We start from the raw sequence: 14,673 nt of genomic DNA on the forward strand, positions 1-14,673 counted from the left end.
AAAATGGGAGACGCGGGTACTTGGAGACGACACTTTTTTTCAATAAAAGTTAATTATTTCCACTCATTTCTGAGGTCTTTGGTACTGTAAAGTCTCAGAGATGTGTCTCCGTTGCTGAGACATGTCTCCGAGGGGTGGAGACACATCTCGCAGTGACAGTGGAGAAAACAAATAAAATTTTAGTTATTCAGCATGGTGAAATCACAAAAATGGCATTAGAAAATTGTACGGTCACTCTAGTCTCAGCTCGAAATGAGAAAGAATAATACCAATTTACCACTAAGAGCACCACATTATAAACTAAAGAAAGACATAACATTACACATCAAAACCAATGATTTATTAACAGATAATTAACCCTGAACAAACGCAATTTAATAGCCAACAAGTATTGAATATGGTAACCTCAATTCTTCCGTATGTTTGGACACCACTAGACTGCATGAAAGGTTCAAACGCGTGCCTCAACCAAGAATTTCGAGGAGAAAATACAAAAGATAAACATGTTATTATATATGATCAAAATCTCAAAAGTATCATAGCATTCATTCTTGAAGATTCTACGACTGTAACTACTCTACGCATGGGAACTGCGTAGAATTCCATGAAGGTAACCACCAGCCATGATCAACGAGACCAAAGATACGATGCCTGCAGGAAAAATCTTCCCAGATTTCTTAAAACGTGCCCCCATTGCAATCAAAAGAACACCTGAAATCCCTGTAAATAAAACACTTATATTAGATAGTCTCCCAGGAAATTTCTGGAGAATTTGTTTTCTCCTCACTTACTATCCTAGTAACTCCAAGCCAAAAATAACAAACTATTAAATCTCTATAAAACCTCAGTTCGGATTAGCATGTCAATGCTAAAAGCAATTAAATGACAACTTTTATATATGTATGTGTGCATGGGTAGGGGGGTATTGAGAGAGATGTGGCCTTGCATAAACACAAGGGGCTATAAAAGCCAATTTGGAAGGATGGCGAAGTCCAAGATAAAAACTAACAAAAACACAGGAAAACAAAGCAATATCATGGCAATACTTACCAAGCCCAACTGACGATGCAAATATAGGGTTTGTAGGCAGTTGAGTTTGTACATAGCAAAGCACCGATGCTGACAATCCTCCAGATATAAGCGACATAGTGCTCCCACTTTTCAGATAGCCCATAAGCCCGCCCACTGAACAACAACAAAGGGAATATTGAGTTCAGAAAATCAATAATAGGTTTTATCCTCATGTGCATGTTTAGTCAATTATAGGAAAATATTCATAGCAAGGGTACTTCAACATTGATAATGCCTGTTCTTATCCCTGGAAGCATTACACATCAAGGATCAGCAAATAAACTTTGAGATTTTTCTTCTATGGAATTTATTATGTTATTATTATCTAATTCTAAGCTACGAGTTGTATGCATCCACAAGTTAGTTTGCCAAAACAACTTTCAGGCACAACTGTTTACAAATGAACAACTGATTGATAGTCCCTCTAGCTACTAAGGAAGCCAATACCTTAAAAACAGACAAATACTTTGTTATTACATAATTTCTTGTTCTCTGCACATCACCTGAGATATTGGTTTCTACAATTAAATAAGCCATCGAGGAGGTTTACACGTTTAAGCCGTTCACTTTAAATCACATGATGGGAAATGTCAAAGATGTCAAAAACTTAACTGCCATCAACAATGTACATAAAAGTGGATTAAAGACAGAAGCAATCAGCTAGATGTGTTATTCAGAAAATTGTCAGATTAAAAAGTCTTAGATTGGCTAGAAGCTTCATACTTCTGACTTTAAGCTGTTCAGTTTGAATCACATCCTGAAAAATGTCGGACCAAAACTGTGACAAACACCCCTAAATAAAATTTGTGAAAGAATTGTCAATTTGCTTAGTTACAGTAAATATGGAAAATGACAGGTCACTGCAATTAGCAACTGTTGTTTGATTCAACTGTGCAAATTGATGTCCATGGCTGCTGTAATATTTCTGATTTGAAGTTCAATTGTTTGCGATGTTCATGTGGAAATTTGAATTTCAAACAACATTTCAATAGCAAAATAAATGAATGGCTGTCGTAAAGGTCTGCAACTACAGATAATTGCTCAATAAACTCTCTGCTCGTAAATTGAGAAGATAATCCAATTTCAAGGTTAACATAACATTGGAAAATAGAGTCTTTTGCTTACATGCATTTTCAGTATTGAATCCTTTCAATTTAAGTTGCCAGTTTGGATTCCGGTACAGATGTGGGTTCAAGATTCAGGTTCAAAATTAGTCCAATTTGTTTGGGGGTTCAGTTCGGATTCGTCTTGGGTTTGTCCATACAAAAACATATGTTTTTAAAAAAATGTGTGTGTATTTATGAAACAAGTAAGTCCATACACCACTCTGCTAATAGTAAACCAACATAGCAAAATACAGCACCATATCTATGTTTCAATTCAATAGGATATTAATTGCATCATTTAACCATACATACAACATGATAAACTTGTTTGGTCACATGCATGGGAAATATTTCCATATCAAGGGAACAATATGAGAATGAAAGGAATCATAAAAAGATAAGTACAGTTTCTGAATTTTTGCTTATATTGTTTAGAGGATTTCTAATCAGTCTAGATCAAAAGTTGAGATTCAAATTCAAATTTAAAGCCCTGGATTCAAAGAGATCGTTGCTTTTTTAAAGAAACTCCTCTATAATCATCAATTTGGATTTCACCTATTGTCAAGTTTTCATTTTCATTCACAAATGCATAAATGACATATAAACCATCTTTTTTGGCCTTTTTAGTGGTCACTTTTGAGGTTGGGAGGATCAAAAATATCAAATTAGGCACAAAAAAAAAAAGCACATTAAAAAAGTTAATTCGGCCTGGGTTCGACCATTGGGCAGCAGATTCTTCAAAATTCACTCCAAATTCTGCCCAGGTTCCTCTAACAGATTCGCAGGACATATGTGGTCGTGTGGGCAAATTTGGGGAGAATTTGACAAGAACCAGACTTTGAGGGTTGCTGGAGAGAATCTGGTAACTTAGCAAGTTTCAATATTCAACTCAGAATGTTTAAATTTTTTCATGAAAGTTGTTAATATAAACAAAGCTTAAGGAATTTTTTTTATGAGGCTAACAATCATATACATCAAATACCTCGATAGGAAACATTATAATCGGTCTTCAGAACTGTTGCAGCAATCCACACGATAACAGTCAACAGCAGAGATAAAATGGAATTTTCATTGTCTTTCTGTAGACCTCCCAAGAGCAGTTGATAATGTCTTTGAGACTCTTCAAACTTGCCAAAACTCTTCATATGTGCTTAGATCGAGGGTTGAATTTTGTAGCTGCGATAGAGATCTTTATCTCTGCTCTTTTAAAATGGAAGTATGTTTGTTATGACCATTATGGTCACCTTCAGCTGAAAGAGATACTTGTGTTAATATTATGCAGAAAGACGTGTCATACGTCATGCAGAGAGGCATGCGTATGGAAATGTGAAAGGTTGAATATGTGGAAATATTAAGGGTCTTACTTTTAGGACTCAAAGTGACCTTTGTGTGTAAGATGAAGAGTCTTATGCTATTTATATGATTGCTTGGTATATTGTAAATCAATCAAGTGAAAAATCTTGTACTCATTTATTTTTATTGATCAATAGAAGAGATATTTTTGCTGGTGTGGCTGGGTTTTTCCCTTCAAGTCAAAGGGTTTTCCTAGGATGAATCTTTTGTCTTTTCTGCGCAATTTTTATTTAGTTTTGTTATGCTACTTATCTAATCATTGGGCATAAAACTTAACATGGTATCAGAGCCTAGTTAGATAACAATAGTAAGAAAAGTTCTCTTGTTTATGCAATGAAATTCATTGGAGCATAATGGATGTTTGTTGTTGAACACCTGTTTAATATTATGTGTATCGTGATCCTTCTTGCACTATGTGTAAATCTTAATCTTGTGGGAGGAAGATAATGGTTTTCAGTGACTGAAGAACTGAGTGACAATTTCACACAATTGAAGGAGATTTCAGATTGCGATGATGTGAAGATATATATGGAGACTCTGCATCGTGTGTTTTCCAACACAATTATTTTTCTATTGTGGCAGATAATTCTCTCTATGACTCATGTTATTTCTGCATGGATCTACGCTTCCCGCATGTCTTTATTATTTCATAACTTTGGGTAGATCGGCAATAAAAGATTATCTTTTGTTTGATACGGCGGTACTTTTCCATGATGGGCTTCCAAATCATTAACAACGTCGTGTATGGATTTGCCAACCGTATTATCATGATAATAGATAGCTTCTATTATTAGTTAATGGTTATCTATTTGTAATCTATTGTAAATATTAGAATGTTTCTAATATTTAGTTAGACCGTAGATAACTGTTTGTATTCTTTCAACTAGAATAGAAAGTTTCTATTCTTTACGATTGTTTCCTAAGGAAACATTGTTTCATTCTTTTGTATATATTGTCCTCTCAAATTCAATTAATATCAAGCAAATATTTACCAACTACTTTGTAATATGGTATCAGAACATGGCTGAAACTTTTCGATAATAATAATTTCTTGTTGAAATTATCTGAACCTTATTTTCGAAATCATTTTTTGTATTTTACCTACTTCCTAACACCTAGTTTCGGCTAGGGTTTCAGAGACGAATATCTGCAAAAATTGTGACTTAGCCTCTGGCAGCTTGCGATTTTCATGTCACTGGAAAAACGCATTTGATGTTTGCTCGTGTCTGATATCTTTTGGAAGTTCATGATTTCTCTAGTTGATTTCCCTGCAAATTGCAGTGTCCTTCATTCTCCTGCGCATTCTCCGAAGCGGTTTTTTTTTGGGTTCAGTACTCACGACTAGTGTATTGAGCTTTTTTTGGCGCTGAAAAAGTCTGGACAGCCCCATTTCTGTCCAACTCCTATTTCGACATCAAATCTCTGCAATCCGCCATTTTTTAATCCAAATTCTGCAATTTTTTTGCCTAAATTTGCCATTATTGGCTGGCTAGGGTTTTTGTTTGAAAACCCTAATTTTTGGACTCAATTTTTTTTTTCTGATCATAGATTCTTGGTGGGTTTTTCAAGAGCTCAACTGGGTTGTCTTCATATTCTTCTAAGAACCTTGTTTTTTGTGCCGCAATTTTTGAGCTAGCAGATCCAAAAATCGACAATATATTCTTTTTGGGTTTTTTATGCTCTTATGGGTACCCCTTCAATTTTTTTGGGTCTTCGACAATCTTGCCTCGAAGTACGTGCATTCACAGATTTTCATGTTTTTCACTGAAAAACGTTCACAGATTTTCATGTTTTTCACTGAAAAACGTGCTATGGCATATTTGAAAAATACTCTACTCGAGGGCAATTCAAAATTCAATGGTCGGAATTATAGCACATGGAAGCAGCAGATACTATCAATCTTTGAATATCGAAATATTGATCAGATTGCTCTAGGTGTTACAAAGCGTCTGACTGCAACTGGTACTGATTAGGATACATGGGATCTCAATAATCGGGAGGCAGTTATGCTTCTCAAATTATACGTAGCTAATGATCAACTCCCTCAGATTCCATCAAGCAAGACAGCTACCGAGATATGAGAGCATCTCAAGAAAATTCATGAGACTTCGGACAAAAGAAAAGCCTTCTTTCTCAAGAGCACTTTGTTTTCTATAGTCATGGATGAGCGGAAACCAATCCAGGAACACTTGAATAGGATTCAGGAAATCCGTGATCAGTTGCTTGCTATTGGACGCAAGATGGAGGAAGAGGAAATTGTGGTCATAACCCTCAAAAGTTTGCCCAAGTCCTACAAGCATTTTATTGGGACTCTTGACATCACTTTTACTGGTGTTGATATGAAGTTCATAAATGTCTGCACATTTTTGCTTCAGTAAGATCGGTGAAAACAATAGTTCGGTAGCAATTCCAGCTCCACCTCCACAGAGCAAGCCTTTGTTGTTAAATCCTTTCAAAAGGATAAAGGCAAGTCTCAACAATCTTCTCGACAAAAGTCCTCTGCTCCAGCTTCAGAAGGCTCCCGGAAGAACACTCAATGCAACTATTGCCACAAGTTTGGTCACATGAAGGTTGAATGTTAGAAATGCTTAGCTGCCCAATCTAAGCAATCAGGTTCGCAGCCCAAAGCGAATAGTGCAGAGCACGCTGAGCAGACGGAAGCTGCCTTTTACGCCTTCATGGCTAAAAGACCTACAAATCATGTGAAGTTGTCTGCCTGGTATATTGATTCAGGTGCCTCTCGTCATTTCACCTACCGCAAAGACCGGTTCACTGACTACCAACCTTATTCATACTCTGTTATTTTTGGTGGTGGAGAAGAGTACATTGTTGTCGGTAAAGGCAACATACAAATTCAGTCTGCTAGGGGGAATCTCATTTTCCTTGATGTGTATTATGTTTCAAGGATGGAACTAAATCTACTCTCAATCAGTCAGTTGTTGAGACACTCTCCACAGTTGGATGTCACCTTCAGTTCACATCAATGTACCACCATTGATAGGGTGACTCAACCTATTGTTACAATGGGTCTTGAGGATCACGGTCTTTTTAGACTTAGTGATTCTGGTTATTCTAGGGACTTAGCTATGGCTGCTCGACGGTCTTCAATTACAACACTTTGGCATCCTCTGTATGGGCACTTAAATGTGCATTATCTCTCTCAGCTTACTCGGGAAGAGCTTGTCCTCGATTTGCCAGAGATTCAAACTCAGCAGCTTGGAGTTTGTGATGCATATCAGGCCGCAAAGCAACATCGCACACCTTTTACCAATGGTGATTCCTGGCGAGCTTCTCAGGTACTTCAGCTTGTTCATGTCGATATCTACAGCCCTATGGCCACTCTTTTTGTTCTTGGGTCCAAGTATTTTCTGTTGTTAGTGGATGATTTCAGTAGTAAAATGTGGGTATATTTTCTTTAAAAAAATTAGATGCATTTACTGTATTTCAAAAGTTTAAACCTTTAGTTGAAAAAGAGTTTGGGAAATCTCTTATTACTCTTAGGTCAGACAATGGGGGGAATTTTGTTCTAATGAATTCTCTAGCTTCTTGGATACTCGTGGCATCAAACATTAGTTAACCACACCCCACACACAACAAAAAAATAGTGTAATTGAATGTCGAAACAGAACAATCACCGAAATGGCTCAATCCATGCTCAAACACAGACATGTTTCAAAGATGTTTTGGGCATTAGCAATTAACATTGCATTTTATCTTTTGAACCGATCACCCACTGTGGCGGTTAAAGGTAAGACTCCAAAAGAGGCCTAGTCAGGTCACAAGCCTAGAATCAACCACCTGAAAGTTTTTGGCTGTCTTGCTTTTGTTTGGATCCCTAATGCATCACGCACCAAGTTTGATACCAAGAGTTAGAAACTCATACTTGTTGGATGCAGTAGTCTTTACAAAGCCTACCGCTTGATCGACACTAAGACATCTCATCTCCTGTACAGTCGTGATGTAGTCTGTGATGAGCAGTGAGGACCATTCATGCCTGTTTCTCCTATTCCTAATCTAGCAAACCAGCCTATGAAGACTCATGATTTTGGAGTTAGGCTTCCAATTAGGTCCACCTAATGGGAGGGCTTCAGTAACTTTTGCAACTCTGGTTACACCAGTGATCCCTATATAGACCCCTCCAGCTTCTCCTGCAAGATCACCAAGATGAGGAACCTGATCATAGAGCATCTCCTGATACTCGTGTTGGTCATTCTCCTCTCCAGCCTAAGTGGTGGGCTAAGACACTTGCTGATCTTTGCAATGATGAGCTCATTGATGGAAGAACTGCTCAAAAAAAAAAAAAAAAAAAAACCTACAAAGTCGGTTAATTTTGCTCTTATGGCCAACATTCACAATGTGTTTGAACCTCAAACATATTCCGAAGCTAAAGGGATTCCAGAGTGGCAACAGCCAATGACATCTAAACCCCAGAGCCTGCTGAAGAATAACACTTGGGTCCTTTCTGATCTTCCACCAGGGAAAAAACCTATTGACTACAAATGATTTTACAAAATCAAATACAAATCTGATGGTACTTTGGATAAGTACAAAGCTTGTTTAGTTGGAAAGGGCTTTTCTCAGCGTCAAGGCATTGATTATGAGGAGACCTTTGCTCCTACTGCAAAGATGAGCACAATCATATTAGTCCTGGCCATAGCAGCACAGTTTGGTTGGAAGGTCCATCAGATGGACGTCAAGAGTGCTTTCTTGAATGGTGAGCTACAAGAAGAGGTCTACATGGCGTAACCTCTTGGTTTCAAGGTTGTCGGTAAAGAACATCAGGTTCTCAGATTAGTTGAATTAATAACATTGCATAATCTCTTACCATTCCATTTCATCCCGCAACCATGAGAAATATTAATAACTCATAACTATTAATGCTAAAAAACAATCACTATAGTCAATATTCAGGAGATAATCATAAATACTTATCTCTTTGAGATCTAATCTCAACATGCACACAAATATACATATAGAAGAGATTCTGTATTGTGCCTCTACACCCAATGCAATGCTCATCGCATTAAAAATCTGATCATAAAATTGGAACAATAGTACTTATCTACTTATTATCTAATCCTCCTCACAATCCACCTGTCGTTGGCTTATTCACAACACCTCTGTAAGCTTCTAAAGGAACACCACATGCCTCCATTGTTGTGGTTAATCTCCCAAAGACTCCCTCTCAACAGAGATGACTTTGATCAACACAAAAGATAAGATGTAACCTTCCTCTAAGGCTGAACATCTCCCTCTGAGTTACAAGCTCCCTTTGAACACAAAAAGATTTCCTCAAGATTGTAATCAACATTCTCATATTCATTTATCTCTCAACATTTAGGATGTACGTCCATGTCACTAATCCTTATTGGATGATCATAACTGACGAGAACAACGAGTTTTGCGCTAGATTGATGTGATGACCCGTTGAATCTAGCATGGATTGCCTCATAATCTCTTGAATGCTTCAACTCTTGTGCAAAGGTGAAAAGGCCATCCTAGTAAAACAAAGACCTGAATAAAAAATCGCATTTTATATGTGAATACACAATTTGATGGCCCACTTTTGAAATTCTCTTCCCAAATTTTATATCTCCTCTATGACAGGCTATTACTATCAGGCTTCAAATCACAAGACAAATAAAAATTCACCACATAAAATACAACAATAGCTAATGAATGACATTGCAACAATAGTGGCATCTTTTCTTTGAGCATGCAAGCATAAAGGAAAACGGTTACCAACACAACAGATCCTTAATGAGTGTCGAAACTGCATAGGACTCCAATGGCATACAAGGACTACCCAGGGATGTCGATGCCATTTGTAAAATGGGACGTGCAAATCGCCTCACAATATGCAAATATTAACAACTCCGCTTCCTGCTTAAAAAATATGCAATCTTCCAGCAAGAATCAAGAACCGACTATGCCATAGAGCTTAAAATTGGAAATCAATCTTGGCAAGCACCACTATAGACACATACGATTGTCCTTTTATAAAAATGCTTCCACTTCATATGCCAAAACATGCTCCTTTCGATTTCTTTGAGATGCCTGACCATATCGAAATCTTGCCAATGGAAGAACTATTGAGAGAGAGAGAGAGACAACCATACCCGATGGATGACTATCGTTACTAGATTGACATACAATCACAGTTTTCATTAGAAATTCAAATGATCAGAGACTCCCGCTCAAAACAATACTTGACTTTTTCTCTCCTTAGCCAATTCTCTTCCGAAAAGTAACCATCAATTGGTAAGAGACATACTAAAGCTCACGCAAATGATGACTACCAAAGCTCATGCAAATGATGACTACTAAAGCTCACACCAACTCAAAAATAAATTAAGCCTTGTAGCACTAGTACACATTTCACTAAGAACTCTCAACACAGGAATGGGTCGTTACAGTACTCTTTGAATTCTTTTAATAAGAGATATCAAATGAAGGGAATCTTATCTTTGAAAACCGCCATCAATTCTTTTTCAAACCAAAAGAAAGAAATCATTAAAATCTTTGATAGCATATAATACTATAACTAGAAAATGCAATCCTTATATGCAAATAACTTGTAAAATAAAACTTATCTGTCATCCAAATATGCAGACATTTGAAAATTCTTGTGCGATCATGACTTATCATTGAATAAGAAAGAAAGACAATTGGTAAATATTTGCTTGATATTTTATAGAGACAGAGAGGTCAATATATACAAAAGAATGAAACAATGTTTCCTTAGGAAACGATCCTAAAGAATATAAACTTCGTATTCTAGCTGAAAGAAAACAATTAATTATCTACAACCTAACTAAATATTAGAAACATTCTAATATTAACAATAGATTACAAATAGATAACCATTAACTAATAATAGAATCTTATTGTCGTAATACCCTCCCTTAATAGTTAGTCTTTTCACAACACCACGCTATCCTTTGAATTTGACAAACTTATTAGGACCAAGAGGCTTGGTGAGAATGTCTGTAGTTTGATCCGTTGTAGGAACATACTGCAAGCCTATTGTCCTCTCTTCAACCAGCAGTCGTATGTAGTGACAGTGAACATCCACATGCTTGGTTCGTTCATGGAAGACTGGATTCCGTACTGATTAGATAACGCCTTCGTTATCAACAAACAAAGTGGTCGATCTTGCTAGTGACATCTGCATATCCCCAAGCATCTGATGAAGCCAAACAACTTCACATCCTGCCGTAACAGTCCCTCTATATTCAGCCTCTGTGGAGGAGAGAAATTGCTTGTTGCAGTCCATGTGACGACACTTGATCCCAAACTGAACACATATCTAGAAGTTGACTTTTTATCGTCAACCAAGCCTGCCCAATTTGAATCAGTGAAACCACTGAGTCTAGGATTATAACTTTGAGAGTAAAGAAGTCCATAATCTGTAGTTCCCTTCACATAACGAAGCACACGCTTTGCTGCCATCCAATGATCAGCCTTAGGGATTGTCATAAAACGTGAGATATATCAAGCTTAATAGCAGAGAGGTAGATGAGGCTGCCTACTAGTTGCTTGTATGTAGTATCATGAATGGAAGGAGAATCAAATTTGGTTGATAACTTGAGGCCTTTCTCCATGGGTGTAGATGCAAGCTTGCAATCCTGCATACAAAATTTGTCTAACAGAGCCCTGACATATTTGGACTGAGAGATGAATATATTAGAAGACTATTGCCAAACCTCAACACCTAGGCAATAATGCATGAGCCCAAGATCAGTCATATCAAAAGACTAACATAAACATTGTTTGATTCCCTAAATCAAAGATGCCGAATTGCCGACTCTGATGCTCAAGTAATTGTAGAGCTTTACAACTATGGTCCCTGTAACCTAGAATATGGAAAAACTTTTGGAAATATTATGTTTTGGTCTGGTTGGTTACCTGATGCATAGAACAAAAATAAGGAAATATCAACAGTACTCTAGGTGACAGGAAACATGGACAGCTATATAAATATAGGGAAAATATAAAATATATAGGGAAATTTGCATATATACTTTACATTCGTATGTAGACATGGATAAACCATAGCACTTAAACATCATAGAACCTTAACATACAACATTTCAATAATCAAACTCAATGCTCAATATGTTATAATGTGTTCATAATTTGGAATTATTGTCAATGTGCATGTAATATTAAAATATTAATATAAAAATTTGAAATATACCAAAGAACATAATTTAGAATTCATTTTCAATAGCAAGACGAACAATAACCTACCTTCCAAATTGAAACACACTACTACTATTTAATTCTGAAACTACACTTCCAATTCATTGTAAGTGGACTGATATTAATACAAAAGGGTCCTCTATATAGTTCGGATCATGATATAGGTTTGTTACAGTAAGACGGTATCTTGATGCAACTTCCAATATTCACCATATCCTCCACAAAGGACCCAAATCAACCCAAGACCAATTAAGTACTAATGTATTGCCAGAAAATGACATAAGGATGCATGTTCTAGGCCTATAATGCACTTTTCAGACTTTCCCAACACCTTGCAAACAATCTACTATATAATGCTAAGCATGTAGCGTGACTAATAACAATATTAATTCCATGATTCTGAATGTAATGTTGTCAAATACTAATAAGAGGGCTCCAACTAGTAGGAATTAACTACCAAACAATAATAAGCATGTTAGGGTGAAATTGGAAGGAAGGGCCCACTTTAAAAAAAAATTTTAAAAAAAAACATTTTATAAAAGAAAAATATTTTATAAGGGCTGATGTTGTCTATAAAATCAGGGACAACTATCCATCTCGGGGACTTCCAAGGCATCCTTGTCTTCGAGATGTACGGACGCCTCAAAAACAATTTGTTGAAGTTCCCAAGTTTTTGGGATGTTTCATGGGAATTTTTAGAAAAAGGGGACGGGGTGAGGACGTTCCCTAGCTGTTCCCAAGTCCTCGAAATGTTTTCGGTATGGGGACGAGGGTTTTTAGGTCGGGGATGCATCCTCAAGTAACACAGGTTTCAAACTGAATGGATTAAAATTGTGAAGCCTTTAGCCATCTTAATGCATGTTTAGTTGACAATTCCTAAACTCTCATTTTTAACACATCTAGCTGATTGCTTGTCTTCAATCCTCTTTATATACCTTGTTAATGATAGTTATTAAGATTGTTGTCCTGCATTTTGTCACCACAAAATGTTGGTAACAACACGAAACTTTTCCAAGCTAGTTTCGTGTCTCTCTAAGCTTGAATTTGATATTCAATTGCTTAATGTTGATCGATTGATCCATTTCAATTCGAATATCAAATTGTTTTACTGAAGGCCTTCGTCAAGTCGTTTTTATTTTTCTTTCCGTCGAGCCTTTGCTTGATTTTTGAAGCCTTCAGAGTCCGTTCTTTGCTTTTGAGTTTGTGTTTGCTTGTTTTTGGTCCTTTGAATTCGCTCATCTTATGCCTTTCGTTTTCCCCTTCGATTCGGTCTAACTTAGAGGTCAATCGGAGTTGTCAGTCAAGAGATATGGTCATTTTAGTGCCTCAAAAGTAGACATTTTAGGTGCAACAGCACAAATTAAAAATATGATGTTATATTTTCATTTTGACATTTACTTTTTGAAAATATAACATTTTTACTCACTTTTTGTTATGTTTTTAAGTTACTTTTCATTTAAATTTATAACTTAAAGTGACTATAGTGCACTTTATGTTATAATTTTAAGTTGAGTTACTTTTAAATTTTTTACTTAAAGTGACTATAGAACTATATAGTTACTTATTAAATTTTTTATTTTTAAATCAAATACTTACATAAATGTCACTTTAACTTAATGTTTATGACTTATATTGATTAATATAATACAGAAATGTTATTTTTGACCCATATTGTTGACATTTTTATAAAAATAAGTGAAATGCATAACTTAAAAGTCTAAAAGTGGACATTTTATATGCATATGCATGTAAAAAAAACTATGAAAAGTTGAGTTTTCATGCTAATGCATATACAAATTCATTTTGAGGACCTTTTTCAAGTCATTACATCAAAAGCTTCTTAAAGTGGACCTTTTTGATGCAATGATATGAAAAGTTGAGTTTTCATGCTTGTGCATGAAAAAGGTGAGATATGTTTATAAAATATGTAAGTGACTCCAAAAAGTGAGATTTTGGAGATTTGCACATTTTAAAATATGTAATGGGCTTCAAAAAGTGATATTATAACCAAAGACATATTTTAAAACATGCAATTGCATCAAAAAGGTTCTATTTTATCTTATTACATGTTTTAAAATATGCAATGAACACAAAAATGTCCTATTATGTGAAGAAAACATGTTCTTGCTCCAAAAACCTCCTATTTTGATTATAACTTTTGATTCTCTTCATGGATTTGAATGAAATCAATTGCATTCATCATGTTTTGGAGAGGTGATCATTTTGCCCTCATCAAAAATCAAGTTATTGTACCCAAAAACATGTTTGAAACTTCAAGCTAGGGCACGTTTTTTGCATAAAAATCCATAAATCTGCCAAGTTTGATCACGTTTTTGCATGAGATCAAGTCGTTTTTACCTTTTTAGGTGATTACATTGGTTGAGGATCATTATTTTGGTGTTAAATCATCAAAATACTTTACTTTGAAGATCACGTTTTTTGCTTGTTTTGATAAAAACGGCTCAAAAACTTTTAAATCTTTAAAATGTGGCAATGAGGAGCTAATTTATGGCACATTTTGTGATCTTGCATAATAATCTCCTTGTTTGCTGCCCTCTATCATTCGGATTTTGGAGATTTGACAAATTCTCATCATTTTTGAAGAAAATTTCAAAGAAAGAGCATCTTTTCCTTCATTTTTGGCACATATTCATCAAGTAAGTGGACTTCTTCTTTCTTATGTTTTAATTCATGCTTATCCTTGCTGATTTGATGCTTGAAATCGTTGGATGGATGCCATTTGTGAAAATCTTTGCCTTAGAATGTGCATTTTTTCTTTAAATATGAAATTTTTCTTCATTTTGATGTCTTTGGTTCTTCCCCAAGTTCCAAATTCGAATTTCATCTTTGGGAATGCATTACATCTTGGCATGTTTTGAGTTATTTTCAAAGGTATGTTTTTCTCTTGTTTTGTTTTTGTGTGCTTGTTGCCGGTTTT

At 35.8% G+C, this 14,673-nt stretch overlaps 1 protein-coding gene across 1 annotated transcript in view; it reads right to left on the reverse strand.

The window, feature by feature from the left end:
- Positions 1-318: 318 nt before the first annotated feature.
- The window catches only part of LOC149572916 (protein FATTY ACID EXPORT 2, chloroplastic-like), a 52,833-nt gene continuing 38,478 nt past the window's right edge, over positions 319-14,673 (reverse strand). Inside the window, exons 2-3 of the mRNA XM_089814023.1 lie at positions 1,051-1,185; positions 319-720 (exon numbers count right to left, since the gene is read on the reverse strand). Of these exons, the coding sequence (XP_089670149.1) occupies positions 578-720; positions 1,051-1,185 (278 nt within the window). The 3' untranslated portion in view covers positions 319-577. The remainder of the gene's footprint in view (positions 721-1,050; positions 1,186-14,673) is intronic.

Source organism: Cupressus sempervirens, chromosome 2, assembly GCF_028749045.1.
Source record: "Cupressus sempervirens isolate cs-2001-9-10 chromosome 2, ASM2874904v1, whole genome shotgun sequence".
Lineage (NCBI taxonomy): Eukaryota > Viridiplantae > Streptophyta > Pinopsida > Cupressales > Cupressaceae > Cupressus > Cupressus sempervirens.